This window comes from Bombyx mori, chromosome 7, assembly GCF_030269925.1.
Source record: "Bombyx mori chromosome 7, ASM3026992v2".
In the NCBI taxonomy this organism is placed as follows: Eukaryota; Metazoa; Arthropoda; class Insecta; order Lepidoptera; family Bombycidae; genus Bombyx; species Bombyx mori.
The window spans coordinates 9235469-9252906 of record NC_085113.1 but is presented as its reverse complement, the minus strand read 5'-3'; the positions used below and the strand labels follow the sequence as shown (position 1 = coordinate 9252906).

Sequence of the window (17438 nt, the reverse complement as noted above, 5' to 3'; positions counted from 1 at the left end):
AAGGTGTTATTGAAACCTTTAGCTCTGACTTAGTCGTGACGTCATCTCGTTACTGCTACACAGTGAAAGTTGTTAGCTCGTAAACAATTGTTTTACGACACGGTTAGTAGCTGTTTGGTTTCATTTTAATGAGGCGAGATTTTTTTATTTGCTATTTAGGAACAGTTAAGCGTTAATTCAATTGCTTTTGCTTTCTATTTTTACCTACTGTGACAACCCTAGTATTGAGTTTCAGGGCGCACAATTATTATAAGCTGTTTGTCGTATACATAGATCAAATGAGGTGTTTACTGACAGATTAAAGTAAAATTTATGTATTGTTTAGATTTATGCGATGAGATCTGCGGTCCGGCTCATAAGAGCGTCTCGTCGGGCCTCAGGGGTGGCAGGTCCTGTTTTGCGTGCTCGCCCCGACCGCCGGTGGGGGTAAGTTTTTCACGAGGCCCTATATACCGCGACCACCCCGACTCGTACATAAGGTGGGCGGGCAGGGGTGGTTCGCGCCCGCAAAAGGGGCAAAATACGGCGTACTCTGGGCGCCCGTTCTATGTGGGTCAATGTCGGGAAAGCCCGTGTCTACCGGTGACGGAATATGCACAACGATGCTGATCAACACACTCATGACAAAACAAAACACACGCGAGAGCCCGAATGAGCCACTCCTAAGCGCAGCTGCGATAGCGGCGAGGTTGACATTAGTTCAGTAGCAATAGCACCGGAGATCGCGCTGCTCTACATAGAATTATAGTTATGATTACAGTGTCTTTGATTGACGTGAAGATCAGCATTAAACTGAGGATTATAAGTAATATAACGATGATTACAATTACATATATGACTGACGTGTGAGCTGTTAAAGTAATCAATAATATTGTTAGAAACTTCACTCAGTTCGGCTATCAAAAGTAATGTAACACGTGTTACAATAAAGATCTTAGTGCGTTTAAGACCTAGTCGTCGGATTCGACTTACGGGGTCTGTGTGTACTTATGTCCTGTGTGTTTTCGACGGCCCTAGCTTAAGTAAAAACGTTCTAAATTGAGAACGTCGGTTGTGGAACGTATTATTTTGAATCTTCTAATTATAAGGAAATGATAAACCGCCCCGCTTAGCTGACTAGCAGTTTTGGTAATAAGCCATATATGCAGCGATCCACCGCGGTCGTTGACGCGAATAAGCATGTAATTATACTTAGTGTTATATTGACCGCTCCGATGAGATTTCCGGAGGGCAATACACACATTATTAACTCGCGTATATGAAGTTTGTGAAACGTATGAACTTACCAACAGCGGGTGACATCGATCGCGAGCCGCTGGAGCCGGTTGGGCTGGGCGTAGGTCTCAGGTGCGGCGTGGTGGCGCGACCCGCACCCCCGCTTCCACCAGAGTCATTGCTGTTCTGCCCTGTCAGATCCTAAAACAATAAAATAATTTTCAATTATTGTGTTCCAATTCACTAGAAAACTTTTGAAGAGTTTTAAAGATGATGCCTCTTGTGAGGTTCAAAAGTGATAGTATTTAATTAAATATCGTATGAACTTATTTTTAACGTCATGTAAGTAGGTATACCATATCAGGTTTCAGAACGGGGTTTGGTGGTGTGGGATGTTTAATGACCAGTGGTCGGAGTGGGTAGATTGATTTTATATACCTGCGTCAAGACATAATAATATGGACATGCCATTTTATCCATAATGATTATTTTGTTAAATTGAAAAAAATATTTTTAATGCTCATCACTAACGACAAATGGAAGATCTTCCACCGAGCGGCTGATATTGCTCGGTAGACCGACGGTCCGAATGTTGTTGTTCAAACCTTGTATATATGCACGCTAATAATCTTGTATTGTATGATGGTTACCCGTCACAGTGGTAACACATGTGATGAAACAAACTACAAACGTCATCAAGTTTATTGTTAATAACTTGGGATTCAAGTGCTCACGGGATTACAAAAGTTAAGAAATCTACGACATACTGCACTGAATATTAAGCACAAAATCATACCGAATTTTGTGATATGTTATGATTTATTGATATGTTTGTTATTTGTTATGATTAATTCTACATATTCAGAACACCTTCACAAAAATGTTGCGGTTGATCTTCACCACACCGACGAACCTTTGGAGAAAAGCCTGAACACATCACGGATACGACTCTTCAAAAATTCAAAGTGCAGACGATGGGGAGGACTCCTTCTATTACCCAATTCACTTTCATGTCAATAAAAAAATAGAATCGAAATTAAATGAACTTAAAAAAAAAAATTCAAATCTAAGTAAACTACCCATTATTTCCGATCTAGAGGTCATCATCACCTTGACACTTTCACCTCGACAGACGAGAACAATAGTTCGTGTCAGTGGAGCAGGGTCACTTTGTGATCGTTACCAATATGTGAAACAACCATGAATGTGTGTTCAAATAAATACATGGACATACAAACAAATAGACTAAAATACACATAAGTCGACTCGCATGTCTGTACTATATAAATAAGACAAGCGGCCCGCTCCGGCTCCGTTCGGGTATTTAACAAAAATTGCAATGATATTTGATGTTGTTTTATTTTTTAAATAAAAGAACACCTATTGCGGCATAACTATAATAGTTACATGTATGCTATCGCGACACTTTTTGTAAATAATAATGTGTTCTACAAAGTCGTAGTACATTGTTTTATTCTATCATCAATAGTTTTCGCAGGGCACGCGATGTAAAGAATATTTTAGGTATTTTTTTACACCTTGAGTTACATTATTGGAGTTTTAGTAAGGATGTTTATTTAAAAAAAAAAAGATTATAGCCTGTGTCACTCGGGAATAGTGTAGCTTCCAAACAGTGAAAGAATTTTTCAAATTGGTTCAGTAGTTTCGGAGCCTATTCAATACAAACAAACAAACAAATCTTTCCTCTTTATAATATTAGTTTAGATAGTATAGAAGTATAGATTAGGTACGTACTCATCGTTCCTGTCTGATTGATCAAACCTCAGATCGCTGGACCTTAAAAGCTTAAAGTTTTGACCAAGGGGCGGAAAGGTTTTGAATTAATGTATTCAGCAATGCTGTATTTACTTAAAGACACTATTTATATACATACTTTATGATAATCAAGTAATCAAATATAATAATGTATACGACGCCAACATCATCCGCCTAGATAAGTAAAATATAGTGATGTGTTTTATGGAGAAAATATGCATTCTTTAGCGTATTCCTTTCCTACAATGTCAAATTTATTGTTTAAAGGAATGGAAAGTGGTATTAAAGTTTGTTGAAAAAAACATAGTTGACATCAATGGTTTGATAGATAGCGATTCACCAGTTTCCTGAATCATACTATGGTAATATTAGACAGCTGTGTTTAAATCATATTGACCGAAGGTGCCATATTTTTTCAGTTTGTAAAAAGAGCGAAATGGTTAGCTGTAAGTACTGTATCTAGTTGATGGATGGACGAGCTCACAGCCCACCTGGTGTTAAGTGGTTACTGGAGCCCATAGACATCTACAACGTAAATGCGCCACCCATCTCGAGATATAAGTTCTAAGGTCTCAGTACAGTTACAACGGCTACCCCACCCTTCCAACCGAAACGCATTACTGCTTCACGGCTGAAATAGGCGGGGTGGTGGTACCTACCCGTGCGGACTCACAAGAGGTCCTACCACCAGTTTAGTAGTAGGTATTCATAATATTGCGTGTGTTTATGTTTTACTAACTTCTTCAACAAATAATTAGAAATTTTAATACGAATATCTCAATAAGATGTTACCAGAAGAGACAGATTCTGATGATGAATGCAATAACTTCTGACATTCACTTTTAAGCGTTTGGTCAGGAATCCAACTAATGACATATGCCGACACATGTTATGAATAACGTAAGTGTTACGTAAAAGAGATTGAGATCACATGATCTCTACATCTACCACGGACGCATTCAAAATTCGTGTTCTGAGCTTCAAAAAACAAACGTGCGCTGCATTACAAACTACACATTACTACACACGGCATTCAAGAATCTATATATTAATACGTGAAGCAAAAACTTTGTATCCCTTTTTACGAAATTTGCGCGGAGGGGGGACTATGAAATTTTCCACACTTATAGAGAATATAGAGAAGAAGTACACAATGCTAACGTTTTTTTTTTAAATAATGCATAAAAGATACATTAAATCAGTAAAGAAAACGTTACACACACTTCATACCATGTATTTGACGCACACACGCATGCATACTATTTATTTTCAAACTTTTGTTCTTGACGTCTGTTGTCAAATTGAGATTAAATATTGTTTGTCTTTGTTAATATTTTTTATAGTCTAGTCTTGGCGAAATTTGTGATTATAGAAATATAAAATACAATCATAATAGTGTACAAACTTACAATTCCAGTTAATTATAGTCGAATTTCGACTACTGCGGGACCTCCAGTTTAAATAAAAAAGTTAAAAAACTTTAAAACCATTTAAAGTTTAATTCTCTTTGATTTCAATCTAATAATTTTGTTATTCCTGGTGACCCTTATCAGAATATTACTCATAAAGTAATGAAGTTAAGTAAATGTAATAATATTTTTTTTTATACTGTCATCGGTTGTCGTTACGTGTGCAACCTTTAAAGTTTAACTTACATCTTAAAGAGGATAAAAGTTACCATGTAAGATGCCGTTACATGCAATCACCATCTATACAAACACGAGTATATATTAAGAAGTGAAAGGGAAGGTAAGAACGATACTGATCTCCCAATGACAAAAATAAGTTCTATGCCGGGTAGCAAAAGAGCTGTGTCTGGAAAAATGCTTACACATTATTCGTTCCACAGAATGTAACAAATTATGTACGACTTGACAGATTCAAAGAATACACAAATACAATAATAATAGAACAGCTATAAAGTATTCAAAATTATAATAATGATTTACAATTAAGTTCGTCACAATGTTTAAATACCAAAAAACTCTAATAATCTTTATTTACTTAAATATGAAAAAAAATCCTAAAATTTTCAAGCGATTTTCATTTTTTGTTGCTATTTATTAAGTACGGAATTCAATGTTTAAATGTATATATATTTCTGAAAAAAAGTACTTTTCCTTAAAATGAAAATAACATAACAGACAAGAAAATGTATATAATACGTGGTATATTTTAAACAATAAATATTGAGACGTCAGCGGTAGAAATGTCGATCATAAGGCGAAGATCGGTGGTATATTTTTTTTTGGCATACGTATACTTTAGTTTATGTATTTCAGTAGCGTTATGTTTAAATATGTGACGTTAAATGCAAGTTTCGAAATAAGATATTTCTTACTATATACATATTATTATATAGTATAGTTTATGACCTAGATAACGTAGATAGCATATAGCATACATTAATGTAGATTATAACAGTGAAATCGAACTTTTATTTTCGATATTGAAAGCAAAAGGTTTCAAGATATGTACACTTCTTTTTATGCATAGGTATATACTTAAAAGTTTCTTAACATATGATTGATAGTCACAGCTACAGCTTAGATTGTAATACTTGATCAATTTTTGAATCTTAGCGGTGCACAAAAATCTCATTTTTGATTGAACTCCTTGAGGGAATCAATAAAAAGATTACGAGATACATTTCGTTGAATTGAAAATTAAAAATAGTTCATGTCAGGAGTTTGTATGTTTAACCTTTTTTAACGAGACAGTATGACATGAATTGTTTAATAGTGTGGGCTCACAAACCAGGCTATTTACTTTTCCCAACACATAAACAAACAAAATAAAAATTTTCAAGTTTTTTTTTTTTACTATGAATAATTGAAATGGTGCCTTTTTAGAGAAAACATAAAATTCAACAGAAGTCAGTATTTTACGTCACCTACGAGCAAGTCAGAAATACAGCCTAATTAGGGACATATATTAGAAATAGCGGTGGTGATACCAATGTTTAAAAGGAAATAGATATTCCACAGAGCGACATAGTTTTCACCAAAGACTTCTGCGAATAATAACGAATTACGATTTATTAATCGATACAACGAATGATGAACATCGATATGATCAATCGAGGTTTTCGAAGAGTACCCAGCCGGTGGGCAGCGCCTTGGCTGTACCCCTGGAATTACTGACATCGACGATAACCACTCATTGTGGTGGCTCGTATGTTCGGATGGTGGGATCAGCCTTTGTACTGTATATACTGAGATCTTAGAACTCATATGTCAAGGTAGGTGGCGGCATTTACGTTATAGATATCGACCGGTAACCACTTAACTCCGGGTGGGCCGTGAGCTAGTCCACACACCTAAGCAAAACAAAATCAATAAAAATAATATCGATATTTGGTGTAATTAATGGTGTATGGCAACAGCGCGGGCTCACACTGATCTATTGTGCCCCCCCCCCCCCCCCCCCCCGTTCGTGATAAGGTTATGCCTCCGCGATGCGTCTACTAACCACTCTACCACCAATCTAACTAATAAAAATTAAAGAATCAACAAACATTCATGTATTGTCTTGTATTGTGTCAAGTGAGAAGACAAATTAACTAATTTTTATTAAATACGAATTGAAATTATAAGTTTGAACATTATTAAGGTTCTATTATCAAAGACTATTATACTTCTTTATTCACAGATTTCGCCAAGACCACACTATAGACAAATAATATTAAAGATAGACAATATTATCAATTCTTAATTTGAACACAGACTTTAAGAAATAACAAAAGTTTGACAATAAAAAAAGATTATATAATATGTATGTATATGTGTGTGTGTCAAATACATGCTAGTTGTGTAATCATTTTTTTTTTATTGATTTACTTAATGTATTATTAATGCATAATTAAAAAAAATTGCATTCTGCACTCCTTCCCTATATTCTCTATAAGTGTGGGAAATTTCATACTCCTCCTTCCGCGCAATTTTCGTAAAAAGGGGTACAAAGTTGTTGCTTCACGTATTAATTTATAGATTTACAATTTAAAGTTTACCCAATTTATTTTGTCTTAGCCTGTTTCACTGACGATTTCGAATCTGTCTATTTAAGTTTTAAGTGTTGTAGCATATTCTACACTAGACTATTTCAGATTTTAGTAGCCTCGAATGACTTGTCCATAACTACTAAAGAAAGCCTAAAATATTTGAACGTGAGAAATTATGAAATTTAAGACAACCGCGACATTAAACCATCCAAACGTTTCACAGTCACATTTTAATAGTTTTCCTGGTGTTATTATACTTGGTAATGAATTCCAAAATAATGCATCAACAAATTCCTGAAAAGTAAAGTAGGTTAATAGGTAGTTCGGTTGAAATTCAATGAAATATAAATTAAATGTAAATCCAGAAACGCTAATATTTACACGTTATTGTGATACCCTAGACGTCTTTACTTACAACTCCATCTAAAATCATTTTCATGATCCTATACTTTAGACATTGTATTTTAAGTACATATACGTACCGTCTCAATGATGTGAAAAATTTGTTCGACACGTAATTTCGGGGATCCCTTTCGGCCGCCAAGTGCAACAACGGTAAAAACAATCAAGCGGACGCTATATTTCGAGAGAGCGAATTGAAACGAATACGTTATGTCAAGCTTTTTAAAGTTCTTTTTAAAATCATGTGAGGCGATAGTCCGAGAGCTGGGTACAGAGTACGAACGAGCTCAACGAGGCAAGTCACGACCCCCCGCTGTCGAGGTTGCGAGAGGCTCCGGTGTCGGACGGACGAGTCCAGTCCCTGGGGGAGGCGTGCGGGACGCGGGGCGGGAGCGCGATAACTGCGGCAATGTTTTTGCTGTGCTCCGGCTCGCTCGCTCTGCGCACCGGGCGCGTTCTTCATTTCGTACAGAGTCCATTATCTGTATGTGCGTCTCGCTCGCACTCGTGCGGGGCTCGTCGCGCCTCGCCGCACCGGCCGCTGTTTTATTGCCAGCCGACGTTTTTAACGTGTGCTCGCAACGTTGGACGAAGCACAAAAGTTTTTATGGAAATTTCATTCCGAATGCGGCTCGTTCGCTTGCTTGCTTGGGACCGTCAATATAAAAGCACGATAACGAACGGACGAGTCAATTAATTATTATTGTTGGAAGCTGTCGGAACACGTCGGGCGGTACCATCTAGATATAGTGTTTGTTGAGCGGGACTTTATTTCTCTCCATTGTCTTTCTTTTATCTTACAATCGGTTGTTGGATTAACTTAAAACCAGTCTTTAAGATATTATGTATTATTTAAGAGGTAATATAGTTAGAATCTATTAGGTGAAGCGTATCAAATTTTCGTTACTTATGACATTTACAGAAAAAAAATATCCTACGTTCGTGATCTAAGTTAAGTACCTAATATTCGCATGATGCATTTTAGGAAATATTTTAAGCTTAATAAAATTGTCATGTGAATCTTTTATTTGACCAATCGCCGGGTTTTCTTTTAGTGCAACTTTTCACCAATATCGTGATAATCGTAAGACACTAGACTTGTTCTTTCTGAACAAAATTCTAGCATCAAATTACTTTTAAAACTAGAACTCTTCGGTGAAGGCAAAGCTTCATAATAAAAATAATGAATTATTAAAACCTTGAACTCATCTTCTTCTTCTCATCATCTATTCTTATCTCAAAACGAGACGTACCAACCAAACAGTGCAAATGATGTTTATCCGCGACTAGGTCTTTAGTTTATTTTGAAGAGATTTGCCATATTTCCGTTTCAACTGTCTGCCTACGTGTGGCTACAACAGTAAGCACTCGATTTTGTTAATTTAGACTTATAGACATGACTTGACATAATTAGGCGACAAATCCATTAATTAGCGCATGTGTGCAAAAGGTATATAAAAGTATTAAAGAATTATAAACAACTTTAGATCACAAAACCAAAACACCAAAATACATTTTTAAACTTTCATAATTCTAATTATACCAGATTAAAACGAAACCGAGTCGATGTTGGGTAACGTTGGGTACTTACACGTAACATCACAAAATGTGTCAGAAGCAGGTGTGCTCTTCCCCTCGGCTATTGAACAAGTTAATACTTTCTGCGTATACATGTTTCATGTCTCTAGCACAGAGTACGTACGACGAGCTTGTAATACTTGAAACTCACAAATAAAAAATGTGTGCAATTCACACGTGGTAGAAGTGAAACCTTCCAAAATTAAAATACAATTATCCTAAACGTCTTAAGTATATGTAAAATTTTGTCATTAGTAAATAATTGTAAGGTAGCGCCCTCTGTGAATTGATATTTTAATTTCACGTATAATCCTAAATTAAAATTCACTACAAGAGCTTTCATACACACGTTAGTATTAAAAAATCTCACAGATGGCGCTGTATTAAATAGTATGTATATTTCTGTCTCATTCTTTGCTGGCTTCATCCTACACATTTTTGTATTTGTGTCTCTTACCTGTCGTTTTTTCCGTTGCATCCGGTTTGAAATCACAACGATTCTAAAGAAGTTTTCACTTCAAAAAACAAGGTATATTTTTTGTCGGAAAAATAATACATAATAAGAAAACGATAAAATGAATATTTGAATAATTACTATTGACACATGACATGTGTGACATTTGAATTACAATTTTATTATGAAAACTGATTAAAAATTGATTTAGGTAAAGATGTTCATTTTATTTTCTTCATCATCTATAAATTAATACGTGAAGCAAAAACTTTGTACCCCTTTTTACGAAGATTGCGCGGACGGATTGGTCTGAAATTTCTTACACTTTAGAGAATATAGAGAAGTGCAAAATGCTATTTTTTTTTAAATTATGCTTTGAAAATACATTAAATCAATAAAGAAAACATTACACACACACTACATACCATGTATTTGACACGCACATATTATTATACTCTTTGTTTATTGTCAAACTTTTGTTATTGCTTAAAGTCTGTGGTCAAATTGAAAATAGGTTGATATTGTTCATATTATTCGTCTATAGAGTAGTCTTGGCTAAATCTGTGACTATAGAAGTATAATAGTCTTTGACAATAGAACCACAATAATCTTCAAACTTATAATTTCAATTAATTATAGTCGAATTTCGGCTACTGCGGAACCACTAGTTTTATTTAAAGGCGGATGGATGTCCAATGATTTAAACCACATTCGGTTTTTTTACAGCGAAATTCGTTATTGTCTTCAAACTCATGACATTTACTGTCATAGTGTCATCACCTATCGAAATTCACCTAGATCACTAGTGAGTTTTCACTGACGGACATTATAGTACTCAAATATTCCATTAACATTGTCAATACACCTACTATTCATGTTAAGAGCCGTGAACAGTGCTAAACACTTCAGAATGTGTACAGATGGTGTGTTTCTTTTTTTTTTATTGCCCGTGTAGGCAGACGAGCATACGGCCCGCCTGATGGTGAGTGGTTACCGTCGCCCATGGACTTCAGCAATGCCAGGGGCAGAGCCAAGTCGCTGCCTATCGTATGTTTCTAGTTTTAATCAACAATAGAAAATGCTTTACTTCACGATCAAATTATACTAAACGACGCGATACTAAGATATGCTATGTCACTTCTCTGTGTCAAATTCACATTTATATCTATAAAAGCAATTCAGTCATAATGGAAGATATTCTGCGCCAAGTTATGCTCACTAAAATCTATTATAGTTCATATCTATCTAGCTGGGTCAGTGGGTCGTCAAGTAAACTTGGCTCTTGGATTATGGGATCGTTTATTTAAGATTTCAAAACAGATTATATATTATTCGATATATTGACAACGTTTGGTTAAACTTGTAAGATTTTTATTTATTTATTGCTTAGATGTGTGGACGAGCTCACAGCCCACCTGGTAAGTGGTTACTGGAGCCCATAGACATCTACGACGTAAACGCGCCACCCACCTTGAGATATCAGTTCTAAGGTCTCAGTATAGTTACAACGGCTACCCCGCCCTTCAAACCGAAACGCAACATTACTTCACGGCAGAAATAAGCGGGGTAGTGGTACCTACCCGTGCGGACCACAAGAGGTCCTACCAGTAAGTAGTACTTAATGTAGCAAGTATTTAGTGAAATACATCAAGTTAGCTCTATAGCGTATTCAGTCCGCTTGACAGATTCGTATCGCGAATATATGAGACGTACCTACGTAGCCTGCGTATACACGAGTGCAGCTAGCTAAGACCGAGATAATTAGAAACACAAACACATCTATGCAATCGCACAAAGACAGAGAGACATGTCGCGATTAATCCGCGTAAATACATTCCAAGATCATTCGAGAGTTCGTTGACCGGCGTGCGAAAATGTTGTCGTAAATAAATAATTCACAAGGCTAGTGTTCTCGGTTGTTGGGGCACGTGGTGTGCCGCCGGCCACGTGTAGCAAGCAGTAGTAGGTACGTAAACATTTACATTACATAAACGGCTCGTCATCGACGACCGCGCGCTATCGAGAGCAAGTCTTGCGAATTGTTGCACCATCCTTCAATTTCACCGGGTGCCCCGTTTACTTTCACGGCCTAACGAGTTGCCTTATCGGAACACGACGTGTCTCAGCTCACTGTGTCACGATACAGGGTCTAGTTTATAATCCTCTCATTACACGTACTGTGAACTAGGGCTTTGTTTAGCAAATCGCTTGGTTATGGCATGAAACTAATCTAATCCAAACACCGCCATGATAATATGTTACACGTAGAGAGGTGTTCAACAAAGGCCACTAAAAAGTTCAAAATATAAAAGCTATCTGAACCAACAGAATGAAGAATTCAATGTCTGAAAAAAAGTAAACAAATCAGTTTCGGTAAAAATTCAAAGAGCGTACAACGAAAACCAGGATTTCTAACCGAGTATGTTTATGTGTGTGTATGTGTGTGTTAGTATTTGTGTAAAATAGACGGTTCCGCAACGAAGGCAAGTGGTACATACAACACACTTTATTGAATGTCTTTATAGGCCACCTGTTACTCGGGTCTGTGTCGACGAACCAGCTGATAGGGCCAGATCAAATTATTATTATTATTGTTGTTCTTGTTCTCGCATGCCGACTCTGCCTTATTTATTTGTGACGAGAAGGGTGGGGGAGGTTCCCTTTTCAACTTCAAAGTCAAGTCTCCCTAATAACTTTCGACTGTCGTTCTACTGTCACTTGACGAGTTAATCACGTGGTACTTTGAACCCGTCCAGACATGAAAAGTCGTGGAGCACTCATAAGGACTGAACAACATGTTACACAAAAAAATCTGGTAATTCTTACACTGGGCTGAATTAGTATTGTTCTGCAGAATTAGTGTACTATTTAGACGCCTCAACTTTTACATTGGGATACAAATCATAACTGTGGTCAAAACAATATATGAAGGTATGTAATAGCAAATGTATTACAACTATGATATCAACGACAACCGAATTCATAAATCAACCAATTCAGACAATAAAACCAACTAAGTATCTACACCAAAGGTTACTACTACTTACTATCTGCAGAACAACAACATTCAAAATAATCCAAAAACGATAAATTCACAAAAACCGAAAAATGATCAAAATGATCGTTTGACAATAAGACTAATCAATGCTGTTTGTCATAAACAATAGCTGAAAATAAATAACGATCACATAAGAATTTTATTGTATATCTCCAATTGAAGAAATCAGTTATGACAATTTCAAAACAATGTGATGAATGCACATATCTTAAATTTGTAAAGTAGCGTGGATTGAGTAACGAAACAACATCTTTGAAAAACAAAACGCGATCCATATTCAGCGACTACACACCAAAAAAAAAAATCGGGGAACAATGTGAATGTCCAATTAAACGGATCTCGCATACGTCATCGAAAGGTGTTTCCCGAAGAACGCACGCACACATTGACGATCAGCTGACTGCTCCGATTTTAACCCACACCACCGAACAGACTGTTAGAGAACATAAATAATGACGGCCCACCTACCTAGCTATACGTAATACACATCGTATAATTTGTATGAGCCACCGACGAAAGAGAAACGCGTGATACGCCGCTCTTCCCGCGAGCATTTTAGTTTTTACAGCCCCAAGCAATAAAATCGACGATTGATTTGTTAATGTCGGTCGTTTACGACGTTCTTCCACGGCTACCGCAAAGCGTGAGATCGTGTTTAATAATCAGTAACGCATACGAATATAACAAACACATGCGTCCCTGATAACAATGCTACTTTAGTAGTCAATACACACTGAAACACAATTGTTAACGATCAAATGAAAGAAATATCTGCATTCTTTGTAAACAAACAAATAGTATCAATGATTTATGTACTCAATTAATAGCGTCTCAAAACCACAAATGTTATTATTAACTTTTAAGAAAAAATATAAACAAACAAAATATTCCTTGAATACACAACAAACTAAATGCGGTTGTTCAGCAATTCCGTTATTTCAGCAGTTTAGTTATTTTCCTATGGAACTTACGAATACCGGTGACCTGTAATCCTTGAAATTCTCATAAAAATAGCCTGAATTTATCTGATAAAAACAATTAAAGGCCGAGACATGAAACGAAAAATAAAATACAAACTGGAAATAGACGCATAGATGCCGGTAAAACAGAACCAATTACAATTAGAAATGTTGAAATTATGGATTTCCGGGCGCATGGCTCTGATGTTTAGAATAATTAAAGTTAGAGGTATAATTAAACGATAGCAATAACTAAGGCTCACTTACATGTATATTGTAGCCTTACACAGGAACATTACAATCAGCAAAAGGCTTCGATTTCATTGTATACAAATTTAACTACCTTTTTTTATCTATATATTCCTAAGGAACGATATCAAATGAAGTAATAGGTGGATCAAAAGTCAATCCTTATAATATGTCAAACAAGTGTTCTTTTTAGCCATCGAATGCATGTTCGATTTTAATGTACCAAGCTAAAAAAGTATAAAAATGAAAACCTATCAAAAATGTTGTTTGCTGTTTTGTAGAATTCCTATGGGATACGCCAATTTGTGATAGATTTGACATCGTCTAGCCAGAAAAAGATTAATTGCTACTAATGTCAGTAGAGAATTACATTTAATAAGACGGACTTTCGAACTTTATGTTCAATAACAATTACGTACAAATAAATAAAATAAATGTTAAATGAATAATAATTGCCAGTGTGTTTGTGAAGTGCGTTAACTTTTAAATTCAGTATTTTGAAACAGCAAAACATAGAGGTGTTAATGTGTAATTTACAAGTTATAAAGTTCTATCAAGAAAGAACACTAAAGGAAAATCCTTTGCGGAACCCGTTTTTGTCCCTTCTCTGTTAATAAACTAGCTAAATCTGGTTTTAAAAAATTTCATAAATTAGTCTACATTTTGTTGGACTAGGTCGTGACCTGAACTTTATAACGTGTAATGAGTAAATTGAGTCTTGTATGAGACTCAGAAAATGTACGGCTACCAATGGTTATTGCCGCCGGGTACCGACGGAAAACGCAAATCGTGCAATTTTTTTTTTCCATTCCTTACCAATAATGTTACAGTCTTTTAGCTAATTTTCCATAATTCCGACTTTTTAGATGTATATTATTTGAAATGAAAAATTTATCTAAATTCTTAAGGTAAATTAATTAATTGATGAATTCAATGTTGCAGTTTTAAGACCCGTAAAATAATAAACGCATGTGAATGAATTAAAATCTAGTTGCAGTAAAAGCAGCCGCTCGTCATATTATGATAATAAAAACAAACATAGCTGCTCTGTCACAAAATAGAACTGAATATTGAGCCAAGGCACGGCACACACACACACACAACAGCGGTCGAGGCGATCGGATGTCACGCACACAACCCCGACCCCGCGTCGTTTCGCCCACGCACACATCTGCAATAGATAAGAATCGTCCTATTTTACAACGAGAGTCATGCAGTCCGATGTTACTTACTGATGTCGCGGGCCGCCTTATGATGACAGCCGTTTTGAATACTTTTAGTGACGACTGTTAAACACAAATTGGGTCGAGATGCAGGCATGCACCTCTCTCTCACATACACACACACACCGACACTCGAACGCGTTTAGACGAGGACAAAACAAAGCTCAACCGCTTTTAGTGAACTTGATAAATTACAAATCAACGCAATAGATACGGATCTAAACTGAAGGCAAAAGCGGGAGCTGCAAGCTAAGACTTGTGTATGAAATATCGTGAGTTCGATTGCGTTAGCAGTGCGCGCGTTTCAGTTGGCGCACGGTGACTGGCGCAGGCGAGGCGTGAGGAGAGACGAAGCGGGCGGGCGAGCGATTTCACCGGGCCGATATTGCGGCGACGGCACGCCGAGCTCGCTCCGTCCCATATGTATAGCTACTGACGCCCGAGGGCACGAAGCGAGCCTAGTGCGGGGACTCGTTCAACACCGGTGTGCTTAGTGCGAGTTTCTTAACGTTCTCGATAGCGTAAAAGTTCAGCCAATTTTGAATGCAATTGAATATATGCAATTTCGAAAAGGGCGCATGTCGCATATTTTGTCAAATACGTTTTTTCATATACATGTAGTTTTGAGGCTTACCTACACCCATTTTATAATAATTCCAGTAATTTTCAATTGCTAATTCACACTAAAATATAACTCAAAAGTTTACATTTTAACACACCGCTTTAGAAAATAATCAGTTTTTTTTTCATTTCCTGAACATTTTACTACATTTTCAGAGATGTGCCCTTTTCGAAATTGCATATTCAATTGGAACAGCGCCCCTAGCGGCAAACGTACGCAAACGATCCCAATTCCATACAAATATGAGCTAACTTTTACGCTATCGAGAACGTTAAAAAACTCGCACTAAGCACACAGAAAACGTTCGTCGTTCGTTCCTTGAAGTACCTACAAAATCTATTCGAAGGAAATACCTACAACCTAATAATTGAATGGAAAAATACCTGTCGAAAATCATCGTGGTTAAAAGGGTGATTACAGTGAGTTGTTATGAATAAAACCGGTTGCGTGGTTGAAAACTATCACGGTTGAAAGTCAATGTATTTATAAATACATTATTCTAAAGGGCCGTTAAGCGAAAACAGAGCATCTCAAAATATAATGAATATTTTGTTTAATACAATTTTTTACGTATATAAAAGTTATTTTTCGACTTATGTGCAGGTATCTGCATTAGATTTATTTTGATCCTGCTATATAACACGTATCAGTTTTCCACACTTTAACGGACCTTTAAATTTTCATCGATATAATGCCCGCGGTGTCCGTATGAAATATTGTGATGTACAGAAAGACGAGCGCAACAAAAAATAGTATTTTTTTTCATTTTAAACTCATAAAATATGATAATTGAATTTGGAAATGATAAATCCAATTATATTATATAATTTATTTTTAACAAACGTAAATAGAAGACCGAACTGTCTTGGTATTAAGTGGTTACTGGAGCCCATAGACATCTACAACGTAAATGCCGCCAACCACCTTGAGATTTGAGTTCTAAGGTCTCAGTATAGTTACAACGGCTGCCCCACCCTTCAAACCGAAACGCATTACTGCTTCACGGCAGAAAAAGGCAGGGTGGTGGTACCTACCCGTGTGGACTCACAAGAGGTCCTACCACCAGTAAAAACAATGCGGGCTCACAACACATCCTTATCATTAACGAATGAAAAGAAAATGAAAAAAATATTCAAAGTAAAAATATTAAACATACTAAAACAAGAGTTCAATGACATTAATCATAATTAATCAAATGAATCACGTTTTCATTCAATACCTCTACAAATACAAATACATAACTCTTTATGCAAATAAGTTATTGAAAAACTTCGTGCAAATTTGTTAAATTATCAATTTATAATATTGACAGAATACGTTATGATATGAACGACAAAAACAAAAGAGCCGATATGTAATATAACGAAAAGTTGCTACAGACACAAAAATAAAATTATTTAATACAGTCAGACTCAAGCCGACTTAACCTAATAGGTGTATGGCTCTAATAAATAATAAAAAAAAAAAATACAGTCAGCAACAACAGTGTTAATACAAATTGTGCAACTTCACTGGGTACATAAATATGTTATGCATATTATATCGCATTAGCGCGAATTTACACGGAGATGGCCTATTGGGAAAGGCGGGTCAACACGCATATTATACTATTCTGTACTAGAATACAACTGATACCGATATTAGATACTGACCGTTGCATTAAGCCGGACAATCAATTAGAATTCCGAACGTTCTAATAAGTAACAATTATGTACTTAATAGGTTATGAACAATTTCATTGAAATATATAAGTAAAACGATTTTATCGTAGAATTCAATGTACATACGTTTATAAAACCAGTTCTGAATTCTGAGTAAAGCCAGTCTATAAGTGAGGCTAAAGCCACGAGGCAGGCAGTCGGCAAAATAAAAGAAATATGCCTTAGTGGGTTAGCCACAGCG

The 17438-nt window shown here is 36.2% G+C and overlaps 1 protein-coding gene across 13 annotated transcripts in view; it reads right to left on the bottom strand.

Annotated features, from left to right (window-relative positions):
* The window catches only part of LOC101745976 (trithorax group protein osa), a 107933-nt gene that overhangs the window by 27953 nt on the left and 62542 nt on the right, over positions 1-17438 (bottom strand). For 12 of the 13 annotated variants that reach the window (XM_038011947.2, XM_038011945.2, XM_038011946.2 and 9 more), the window contains exon 5: positions 1287-1416. In XM_038011947.2, coding sequence (XP_037867875.1) covers positions 1287-1416 — 130 coding nt within the window. Of the gene's footprint in view, positions 1-1286; positions 1417-7473; positions 7726-17438 lie in introns of those variants that run through there. The other variant, XM_038011958.2, reaches the window with a different exon arrangement.